This window comes from Siniperca chuatsi, linkage group LG12, assembly GCF_020085105.1.
Source record: "Siniperca chuatsi isolate FFG_IHB_CAS linkage group LG12, ASM2008510v1, whole genome shotgun sequence".
Lineage (NCBI taxonomy): Eukaryota > Metazoa > Chordata > Actinopteri > Centrarchiformes > Sinipercidae > Siniperca > Siniperca chuatsi.
The window spans coordinates 14898254-14910262 of NC_058053.1; the positions used below are offsets into that span (position 1 = coordinate 14898254).

Here is a 12009-nt window from a genome sequence, read left to right on the forward strand (position 1 = left end):
TACGACTGCTGTCTTCACATTCATTACAGCTCTACCTCTAGCTACCTCTAGTGTATTTGCTGTTGACGCTGCGCGCGGTCAGGTACGGTACCGCCTGTCAGCAGTGAAGGAGTGAAGGCAGATGAAGCGCCGCTGTTGGCTCAGCCCTCTCCTCCGCCGCCGCAGCATCAGCAGCATCAGCAGCAGGATCTCAACATGGTTGCAGCGCACTCTTCTTCACACTCGTCGGAATCTGCGGAGTGGATTATTTGTCTGGATAAGAGGTAGACTAATCTATTTAGATCACTGCGTACACCAACTCGTTTGAGGCCACTGTGCGAGCGACGAATGACGGGGTATTAACGCGATTTTGATTTTTCCACCCGAGCTTGGGCGTTTCAGTAGTTAAAACACTGATGTCGACTCTTTAGTTTTTAATTTCCCAAAGGAAGTAAGACTTAATGCGTTAGAGCTTGAATTAGAGCATCATTGAAAGCGCCATGTGCAAGGTTACTCCGTTCATATCAGGACACGGGTTCATTTATACTGTCAGCTAAGGGCTTAAAACAATATTACTACCTAACTGTGGCTCTGGGAAAACTAAACGGCCAGTGAAATATTGGAAGTATAAGTAACAAGGATACTAACTTTAGACAGGCGTTTGAATGCTGTTAAAGGGCTCTGACTACATTCATCACTGACAGTGCGTTTGTGTCCTAAATATACCCTCCAGCTGTTTCAGTTACTCACTTACTGTGATTGTTGTTAATATCCATTAATATCCATACCTAAATGTCCATGAGAGAATTTAGATTTAGCTCTAAATTCTGTCCCAAATCACAGTGGAACACTTTGCCTGATCAATAGGTGAAACTACTGCATGTACACCTGTCAGAAGAGCTATTGAACCACCAAGCAGCTGCAAGGGACTGCTTTAAAACGTCATCCAATAACAAGAACTGATTTTTGATATAAAAAGCTATAAAAACCGAATAGGTTAGTCTTTCAGATTCATTCCAATGTGAGAATTTTGAATACATGTTACACTTTGAATTCACACACTCAGACTCCAAATAGTGGCGACATAGTGCTTTAGGTGTCACACAGGTAGGGATGTTGGATGCAACTCAGGTGTAATCGGACCACTTAGACACACAGAATGAGGAGGGAGAGAAAGAGGGGCCCCTTGACAAAGAAAGGGTCCAAAGAGCATCAGCTATAAACAGCAAAGTGACCCAGTGTGCCAGACGTGTTTACACAGTAATATCCTCTGGTTAGTCGTAGAAGCCACCTGTGTCGCTCAAATCAAATGATTCTTGTATGACTCACCTTTTCCTTAGCAAATACATGTAGCATGTGTGCTTCTCCTTATTGCTCTGTTGCTAATTTTGCAATGAAGTCAGGTGACGAACACGTATGTTTCCATGTGTATCCTCACTCCATCTGAAAACTTTGTAATACTTCATCAGACTTCTACACAGTATTTGATATAAAAGAGAAGTGAACGCAAAAACCACGTGTCACTTGTTTAATTATTAAACAGTTTGTATTATCTCAGTTTAAAACAGAGCAGAAATATGACATCTCAGTCATTATGCCACGAAGTCTCACACTCTGTAACTGCATTGTAAATTAGAAGCAGTTGCTACATTAGGTTCATCATCGTTTGTAGTGTTCACACTGTAACAAGCTGCCTCGTGATGAAAACATTCTGTCCTCACTGGGACTCTAAATCAGCACCTTTTGAAAGCTTTTCTTTTGTTGACTTGGTTGGTTTCCTTGGCTTTGAAACTCAGGCTCCCACACATCTCTCTCTCTCTTGCCTTGTTGTCCTCACTGTGTAGCATGTGTGATAAAGTACACAGTGCTGAAATAATGCAGGGTACGCTTCTCCCCCTTCCTCTGTAAATGATGTGGGAGTGGCTCTCACACATTAGATGTGGCTTCAGGTGTGAATATACAGTCCAGTCAGGAAGAACATAGTATAGAAATACTTTAACGTGACTACTGTGAGTTGAAAGGTTGCCAATACTTGATGAAGAGCCATTTGCTTGCAAGCTGTTGCTCAGTGAAAACCCTTTTGTTGCACTGTGACAGAGAGGACCGAACAATAAATCATTTTCAGAGCTGCATTAAGCCAGAGGATTGTTGCAGCGGTGAAACGAGCACTTGTTTACCTTTCTGAATTATTGATACTGTTTGGTTTTTTAAAGGATGGATATGGATTCAAAGGTGATGTAAGCTACAGCACAACCACCCACATGTTACATCAGAGGCTCCAGATTCAGTGTAACAAATTTGGGGCAGTGTAATGCAAGAAACAGAGGACTAATAGGGATAAAACTCACGTTATTAGAATTCAGTGTGATAAACAACAATGTATAGAATTACTCTGTGTAAGCACTTTCATACAAAGCTTTAAGCAATTCCATCCTTATGTAAATAGTCTCTTTTTACATGATCCAAATGAAACCAATGAAGTTTCCACTGAAACTGTAGTGCTGCACAGGAGGTGACATGCCTTTATTTTTAAAAATAATAGAAATGATAAAAACAATGTTGTTACCATCCTGCATGTGTGTCTTGATCCACTGTGGTCTGCAGCACACACTTGTTTGTTGTCTAAGTTCCTGAAAACTGCAACAGAGTACAGTTGTGAATTCTGACCTCTTGTCCAGGCGCTGCTGTTGTGCAACTGTAACTTTAATTTATGACATAAGAGCATCAACATGAAAACAGACAACAGTGTTCCTCAGGAATAAATTGTTGTCACATCCCTCCTGCAGAGCTTCAGATGTTTTCAGAATCTAGGCCGACATGCACTTTTGCTGCTCTGGCTAACTCAAGCTCTGCAGCGTATTTAGGCACCTTATTTATTTAGTTACCTGTACATTTCCCTTTTCTTTTTATTTCTCCAGACCAGCAGAGCGCTCTGGGGAAGATATTGACATAATCCTGGCACGTCTGAAAAATGTGAAGGCCTTTGAGAGATTCCACCCCAGCTTGCTGCAGCAGATTTGCCTGTGTGGATTCTACGAGTGCTTGGAGAAAGGCATCACCTGTAGGTCAAAATACAGGCTCTGAATCTGTCATACTGTATATTGGGCACCAAAATAGTTAAAGAGAATGTAGAATGATATTTCTTTTAAAAACATGCTGATTTTTGTTAACTGTGCTGTGTTTTTTAGTGTATCGCCAAGGAGACATTGGCACCAGCTGGTATGCCGTCCTCTCTGGTTCACTGGATGTCAAAGTTTCAGAGACATCAAGTTATCAGGTATGATTGATTTGTTTTTGCAAGCATTATATGATACCCCAGTTTCAACTGAAAATGATGGTGGGAATGGCACTCTTCTTTCTAGCATACTACTAGCATATCACATAGATTTGTCTCAGGTGTGCTCACATCTATCTTTTTTTTTAGATAAATGATAGTTTGGTGTGCACATTTACTGAATTTACTAGATTTCCACCTAAATATGAACCATCTTCTAAATTTTACAATCTTTCTATGAAGATTTGAATGATTGTGTCAGTTAAGCCCATTTTGAAATACATCATGGATGCAAAAGAATTCATATCCAACCTCAGGCTTGTTTGGCGTGTGGGCTGTAAAGAGCATTTTGCTTATTGTATTAGGGGACATACTGCAGTGTCGTGTGCCTCGGTCAGTTTGTCTGGGTGCTGATTGGAGTAATTTATTTGCAGATTGGAGTGTATCCATCTATCTAGCACAAGTGTTCAGGTGATTGCCTCTAACCTTTGAGAGTGATGTGTTCAGTGATCACTGCTCCTCAAGTGCCTCACACAAAAGCCTTTTTTTTTCTCAGTCGAATAAGGACATTTCATTAGCATTTTACAGGATTCTTGTCTAGCTGGATGTTTTATCCTTATGGATGAATGATCCATGTGGTGCACCATCTCTTTTTCCATTATAGGATGCTGTTACTATATGCACACTGGGGACTGGCACAGCATTTGGGGAGTCGATCCTGGATAACACCCCTCGGCATGCCACCATTGTCACACGAGAATTCAGTGAGCTCCTACGCATTGAACAGAGGGAGTTCAGGTCTCTGTGGGAGGTGAGTACCTCTGTCTACTCCATCTGTACTATCAGCCTACAGAAATTCTCTGGCTACATTACAGTTTGTGATTAACTCAAGATAGATGCTTGTATTAAGAGATCTGAAAAGGCTGCTAGCAAAATACACGTCTTTTTGTCATTTTCTTTATTCTCACTTCGTTTCCTTTTAGTCAAAGGACTAATAGTAGAGACATTACACAAAGTATACACATTTCTTAAAACAAAAATGCCAAGGATGCATTTAACTATGTTTTCTCGGAATGAAACTATTCTGGTTCCAGATCTTTGAATCTCTGCCGACTCCTCTTTTTGTTTTTATCAATTCAAAAAAGGAAGCCAAAACAAAATTCAACCTGATTATGAGGGTGTAATGAAATAGGAATCTTATTTGTATAATCACCCACAATAACAGGTAAAATATTGTTCTTTTTTTACATGTTTCAAGTAAGAATGTGTCTCTTTTTACACTGTCATCAATTGCAGACACAAAGCAGATCCTTAACAGCTTAGTGGGTCTCTTAAATACAGCATGCATCTCTGTCCATTCATCTTTTCATTTCTGTCCTACTGAGGGTGCTGCTTTAAGCCAGGGAACAGCCACCTGTCTCAGTTTGATCTTGTTGGAAATTAAATGTTAAATGTGAAAACTGTGACAAATTGATCTAAGCGCAAGCCAAAGCGTAGGTGGTGTATAGGCAAAGTGTCTTAGTGGATTAGTGTAGGTTGGATTGTGTGTTATTGTGAGCTGTTGTGAACTGTCCACTTATTATACTGTAACCTTCTGTTCCCAAGTTTGTACTGGTTTCATCAGGGCGTTGAAAGTTTGCACCTTTTGACCACTAGATGGAAGTACAGTGCTGAGGAGAAACAGATTCTTTCTGGATCTGTGTGATTACTGATGTCTTTATTGTATGCACTAATTCAGTCACTCAACACAAGTATAAGAAACAATTCACATAACATGACATGATACTATACAAGCATGTCTCGCTTTGTCAGGACAAACATGAAATTCAACATACTGTAAATATTTGTAAGAGTATAGATTGATAATGACAAGATACTGAACAGAAACAGTGTTGTTTATGGACAAACCAAAGTAGGTTGGTCACAATGCGCCACTCATCTCTCCATCTCCTACATACGTTAGTTGGTAGGTGTCATGCTGTGTAGAGGCCCCTCTCCTCTCTCAGCTCCCCCTCTGCTGGAGCCACTGCAATGGGCTGGTTTACTGAGAGAGACAGCCCATTTCCTCTGGGACCGAAGGGCATAAGGGGCTGTTAAATGATGGGCTGTGTGTCTGTGTCAGTGTACTGGCAAGCAGCAGTGTGACTGAATACTTAACCCGGTCTAGATGTGTGCTGAGGGTCACGTGGAAGAACTACTAGGCTGCACATTTCACCTCTGCCCAGGGGCAACCTCTTCAGAAAGGTTTGTTTCAGATGAGATGTTATGGCTTCTGATTCTGGTGCCCAGATTGTCGTATCTTGTCCTTAAATCTCTCTGGTTGTTTTGTAATGTAATGACACCACTGTATGAAGATGTAGTTTTGGCACAGAATGTTTAACAGATATTATGGGACTGCTTTCTTTGGAAAATATCAGGCGTGGTTGCAATTTTATTTCTGCAATCTAGATATGAAGAAGCAAAAACCCTCTTCGTATCACAAATTCTAACTAGTGCAGCTGCTATTTTGTTAATTGTATGTTGCTTTAATATAGTATATTTTAATAATTAGTTAGAAAGTATTGGGTAAATAATTTCTGATCTTAATTTCTGTCATCTTTTCAAACTCACTTGCTTAAGGGACTATATTAAACTCTGTTGGAGAGTCATTTTTCTGACAGTGTTATCACCCACCGTTTCGTTAAAGCCCTCCTCCTCCATGTATTTTGATAATTGTTACTTCACTTGGATGTTTGACCTCCACTGTGCAGAAGTTTGACACTAGAAGACTGTGTTCACATTCATCTGTTTAAGGGGGAATGTTTCTATGTGCTCACCTTAAATCTGAGTTTAAGACGTGAACGTATGAGATGATTTTGTGACATCACAACTAGTTTTTAAGCCAATCACAGTTGAATATGCAACTTACACAAGTGTGATGTGGAAACTTGAAACCTCCAGTTCACAAACACTGAGAATGGACTTTTCAGTGAAGTAGCAAACATCCTTTATCCAGCAGTGAAACATATGAACAATATTTACATAATCAGAGATTCTGACTTTTCAATGAGGGAGAAGGAGTAGATGCAATTTTAAGATTTTTTTAAACGAGGTAATTAAACTTTTTGGTGGAAAAAAATATACCAGACATATATTGTTATTCCAATCAGAGTATTTTGCAACACGTCTCATACCTGAACGACAGAATAGGTTGTTTGCCAATGACTCCCAAAACGACACATATGACCGTTGGAGAGTACCAGCGACAGGCGTACCGGACAGTCGTCGTCATGGTTATGTGAGTTAAAAGTTACGTCATGTGATTTACGAAACGGTCGCAGTTTGGTTAGGTTAAGGCACTAAAACTGCTTAGTTAGGTTTAGGAAAAGATCACGGTTTGGGTTAAAATCAGTACGTTACGTAAGTCACATAAGTAAAATCACGTGACGTTGCTTAAGTTAAAATAAGACGGTGTAGTCTCTCATTCGTCCAGGAGTGTTCTATCGTAGAAAAGGTTTCAGTCGTAGTCATCTGGACACTGTTTTCAGAATCAGCCAAAACGTCCTGATTCTGAAAACAGTGTCCAGATGACTACGACTGAAACCTTTTCTACGACTTAAGTTAAAATAAGTTAACGTTGACTTTTGGTTTCATACGGGACATGAACAGTGTGACTGAAGGGCTCTTGAGTCAAAAGTCACATCATCAGCTTGTTGACAGATAATCATTACACTAGCTCAGAGTATTTTACTATTTGTTGTTCGTACAACAATTTCACCAAATTATTCTGTCTGGCAATGGTGTTCATTTATTCCTCCCAGTATTGCCGCAATGCAGAAAAAATTACTTATATCTTGTTACTGGTGGCACCAGACTTCAGACTTTGCCTGCCAGTTCTGATGCACTGTGGCGACAAACTGCTTCCCTGGGTGTCTTTCTGACTGTTAAAATAAATGAAGTTCAGCTACTTCACACAGGCTTTATTAAAGCTGAATTACATTTTGTGATGCATGAAAAACCTTAAGCCGCACGAGATCAGTATCCTTGAAAACCAGGGTGAACAGAGAAATACTCCTAGCATTGATTGATGCCAGCTGATATGGGGAGATAGCAAAGGAGTGATGTTAAGAGAAACGTACCACCTACCCTGCGTCAAGCTGAAGAGGAAGCCCTGAAACAAACACACCTCCTCCTCCTCCTCCCACACAGAGCTGTCCTCCTGCAGAATGCCTGTAGCCAAGCACTCGTACAAAACTATGTCAGAGTGAGCACACATTGCCCTAATGAACCAATGAATAATATTATTTATTCATGACTGTCCATGTCAATTATTCAGTTTATGTCTTTCTCCAGTTTTCGCTCTTTCTCCAGAAATCTTGATGTGATTGTTCAGTAAATTTGAGGATATGTATGTCAGTGTTTGAGTGCTATAGAGAGAGCTAATGCTTGTTTACAATATTCTTGCCCTTTCCCCATTTGTTTCAATGATTACACATGGAAAAGTCACTGCATGTATGAGTGTCTATTGGTACCACTCATGCATACAACTTTAATATGTGTTTTCTTATGCTGCTGACTGCTACAACCACTGGGAATGAGCAGCCGTGTGCTGTTTGTTTAACAGAGCAGACATGAGCCGAGCTCAGCACACACAGGCACGCTGACCGAAGCTTAGATGGCCTGATCATCAATTTGCTCTTCCCTTTGTTTCCTGCTTCCGATGGGCACTGTGATTGAAACAACACAATTGTGATTTCTCTCTTACAGTCACGTCAGCCTGCATGTGGCCTGGACAGACCTGCTTTCATTATCTGGAAGCTTTGACATTTTGGATTAGATGTGACAAATTACACATGATAAGAGGACAATTTTTTAAGCATGTGTACTGCAACTTTTGGTTGTATGTATTTTGTATGCATGTTTAGGCTCGAGGCGTATCTGTTGGGCACTGAGCAAAGAGAGTGGGTGGGGGGGATTGGTGTGTCACTGTCATCAGTCCATAGAAGAAGCCTGGTGGGCAGCCAGTGGAGAAAGCTGATGAACAGGAAGTGGCAGGGGCGCAGCGTGCCCTCTGGTGTCTGAGGATTGAGTGGAGGGGGGTTGGAAAAACAAGGCCACATGGATCCTCTGGTGGTTCAGCATCCAAGTAGTATGCCACATCCAGGGCCAGGGTCCCTCCGAGTACACAGTGGATATGTGCACAGATAGAGCAGGAAGATTATATCAAAACATTCCTGTTTTATTCCCTTATCTCTGCTCACAGAGTTGTTACATCATGAAAATACTCATGAAAACTACAACTGGCCTTGCAGAATATTATTATCAATTCAATTTTTGCTTCTTAATTCAGCCCACAAAGTGACATGTTTTGTTGTAATTGCTTTGACAGGATTTATTTCAGAATTTAGTCAGATTTAGATTAAATTAGATTGGTGATATAGAAAGATTCGGGATGAAAGTTATGAGTTATACCAACTGAAAACTCACAAAACACCAACACATTTCTGTAGTGCAGAATAACTGTCCAGTAGACATCAATGCTGAACTAAAATCATTCAGCTGGCACACAAGGTAGATTTCGCTCAGCTTTCGTCTTCCATATCATTGCCGTGTTTATTTGTTTGCATGTGACAAATATTTTTGTCTTTTTGCTAAGATGAACATGTATCTTTAAGTTAAACCACAGCATGGAGGAGCTGACGAAACTGAATTCAAACAAAAAACAGTAAATCAATTTCAAATTTCAAATCAAATTTGTTACTGTCATGGGGAGAAAAGAAGGACAATGGAATATGTTCTCTCTCCAGTGCCTCTGCTTGCCTCAGTCCATCCAATGATGTCCAAAATACATTTGATAAATATGCCCTGTCTTAAATTGCAGTGCCTGCTCAATACAAGCCTTAATCCATCAAATTCAGGATGACCAATGTCATATCCAAAATAAGACATTGTTTCCCATCACATCATTTTACTGAAATTGTAGCAGCTAAGCTGTTTTGGTCTGTTCTGTCAGTCGGGATTATAAAGCGACAGGGAGTCAGATTTGACATGGTGATTCAGTGACACACATCTACACCTGCTCAGTCTTTATTCCAGACCCATCTGTCTGTTTCTTAGTTACATCCGTTCCCCTTCTATAGCTCTTGACTCTTCTCTTGTTTCAAAATCAGTAAGATGGCTATTTACTTAATGTCACTTTTCTGTTTTCAACTTTTCTTAATGTGATAAATTAAGAAATAACAAAAGAAATAAAGAAAGTTAAATAAAAGTGAACACCAAATCTCATTTATAAGGTTATGTTTTTAGACATTAGACATGTGGTATGATACATAAGTTGTCACCTATGGAAAGGAATGTACAAAACCCATTAAAATGTGCTAATTTTGGTCAAAGTTACTCTTTTAGTCAGTGAGCATTTTATGAGCCATCAAATTTTCCATGATTAAATTCACTGTTATAACCTTTATCAGCACTGTCATTCACAAATTAGCAGCCATGAAATGAGCAGAGGAAGCTGCTTGTGTGAGTTATAAGTGTGAGTGTAATTAGTTTGATTTTTAATAATTTTTATTCTCTGGAAATATTCACATATTTTACTTTAGAATAAATAGGGTTCAATTCTTTCATCCTGTCAGCATCCATTTTATTAGAGATTCAATATTTCGGTCGAGGACCTTCGTCAGGCACCAAATTCACAATATGAAACAAAACATCTTTATACCAAAGCCACAGGCTGCAACAACCAATAAAAGAAACAATTACCACATCAATTATTAATTACAGCATCTTTAAAATGAGACAAATAATAAATAACTATTTAACTACCAGGTGTGCATTAGTCAACACTTAGTTTGAAATATTTTACTTAAAAACGTAATGTTGGGGAGATATTCATATTATAAGCTCTTGATGATGTGATTAAAAGGAAGTTCTATGCAGTTGTCTTGTGGCTTTGAGAAGTAACAAGGTCAAAGATAAGACACCATCTGGTCTCTGTCCTTGAGAGGAAGGAGCTCAGTGATAGGAACATGATACTGGATGGTACTGTCTGTACATTTTAGGGTTGGATTGGATGCACAAAGGAAAATTCACAAGTTTAACTAAATTCTGCCGGTATGCCGAAGGAAACGAAGGAAAATGTCTCCCTGAAGGGTTGTAAGTGGATGAAGGCAGCAGGGACATTTTTTTACAATCACTTTTTTTTTTAAATTTTTGATTAAATTTTTTCACATCCTGTGAAGACTGACCAGACTCTGCTTTAACTCTTCCTTTGTGAAGGTGGCCAAGCTGAAAATGAGCAATTACTCAGTATTATGTGTGTGTGTATATTAGCTAAGCCTTGAGAGAGAGAGAGAGAGAGAGAGAGAGAGAGAGAGAGAGAACAAGCATGCTCTCCTGTGTGCTCACTGACTGTCTGTTGAGTAATCACCAAGCAACTGCTGCTCAAAAGAAGTCAGCTGCTGACTGGCACTCTGCTGGGCTGACACAGTCTGCTCTCAGAGTGGCGTGCAGGCTGCGGTGACGGAGCTGATGGATCATGTTGGACCATGCTGGATATGACCCATTACTACTGTGTCACACTGGGACTGTTGGAGTTAGACATACATGCTTGGAGTGTTTGTTAACGCCTGGATTAAGAAGGTGTGGAGGACCTTCTAGTCATTAACAACAAGAATAAGCTGCATGGGACGCTGGTCGCATCTTTAGGTAATCTTTGCCAAACTTTTCAACAATCCAATGCATTTGTTGCATGAGAAACACTGTATAATATATGGGGAAAGTGGAAAAAATGCTGGATAGAAATTTGTGGAGAATTGTTCTTGCTGATGTTACAGAACTATCTGGAAATTCAGAATTTGCAATGTCAAAAGGAAAATTTTGTATTTTCATTCCTACTGAAAGTGTGAACATTTAGAATTTATATTCTAACTGTTTCTGTTTGGGAGGAAAACGAACAGAGCGGAAGTGAAGTGAAACTCTTGGGAGGGCTTTCTCCTAAATGTTTTCCCAAGTGGCCTGAAGTGTGCATCAGAATAATCAGTGAATGCTTTGGGAACAGTTTGCACTATGTAGGTTATGTAATCTGGGGGTGAATTATTCAAAATACAGCAGTGCATTCATGCACATTGATGCTCACAATGCAATAACGTACTCAAGCAGAGAAAGACAGAGGTGGAGCTTGAGTTCAGAATGCACTGAGATGACTTGGTTAATATCTTCACTGATCTGTTGTTATGACACAGATAAGACTACACTTCTCTGTGGACTCTTTAAAGCATAGCAACTGTGTGCATCAGATAGAGATATGGACTGTATAGTCAGCACTCCATGGTGACAATCTTTACACTGTTTTTATACACAATGTTGCTATGAACAGTGAAGTCAGTGTATGAAAGCAAATTAGCACAACAGTTAAGTTCACTGGCGGATTACAGAATGGCACATCTGTTATTACAAACATTTCTAAACCCCCTTTTTATTAGGATAAAAGCTGTGTGGTGATGAATGCAGGATCATACTCTTGATACACTCACATGACTCTGAGATGTCTGTATACGCTACATTAACCTGATTATTAGTCAAATACATTAAACATTATTTATTTATTATTTAAACTGTGTGAAGTTATGTTTTAGAAAATATCACTTTCAGTTCATGTTACCTATAATTATAGAGCCAAATATGTTCAGCGTTTGCAAATATTGGTATTTTTTTTCAGCCAGAAAATGAGTCTCCTTTGAATCAAAGTTGAATGCTTTTCAAGTATTACTACAATA

The 12009-nt window shown here is 39.5% G+C and overlaps 1 protein-coding gene across 4 annotated transcripts in view; it reads left to right on the forward strand.

The window, feature by feature from the left end:
• Nucleotides 1–12009, forward strand: part of rapgef4a (Rap guanine nucleotide exchange factor 4a) — a 37009-nt gene continuing 25000 nt past the window's right edge. Inside the window, exons 1-4 of one of the 4 annotated variants that reach the window (XM_044216754.1) lie at nt 1–263; nt 2898–3040; nt 3168–3256; nt 3918–4064. In XM_044216754.1, the coding sequence (XP_044072689.1) occupies nt 196–263; nt 2898–3040; nt 3168–3256; nt 3918–4064 (447 nt within the window). In that variant the 5' untranslated portion in view covers nt 1–195. Of the gene's footprint in view, nt 264–2897; nt 3041–3167; nt 3257–3917; nt 4065–5352; nt 5498–10639; nt 10940–12009 lie in introns of those variants that run through there. The other 3 variants (XM_044216753.1, XM_044216755.1, XM_044216756.1) reach the window with 3 other exon arrangements.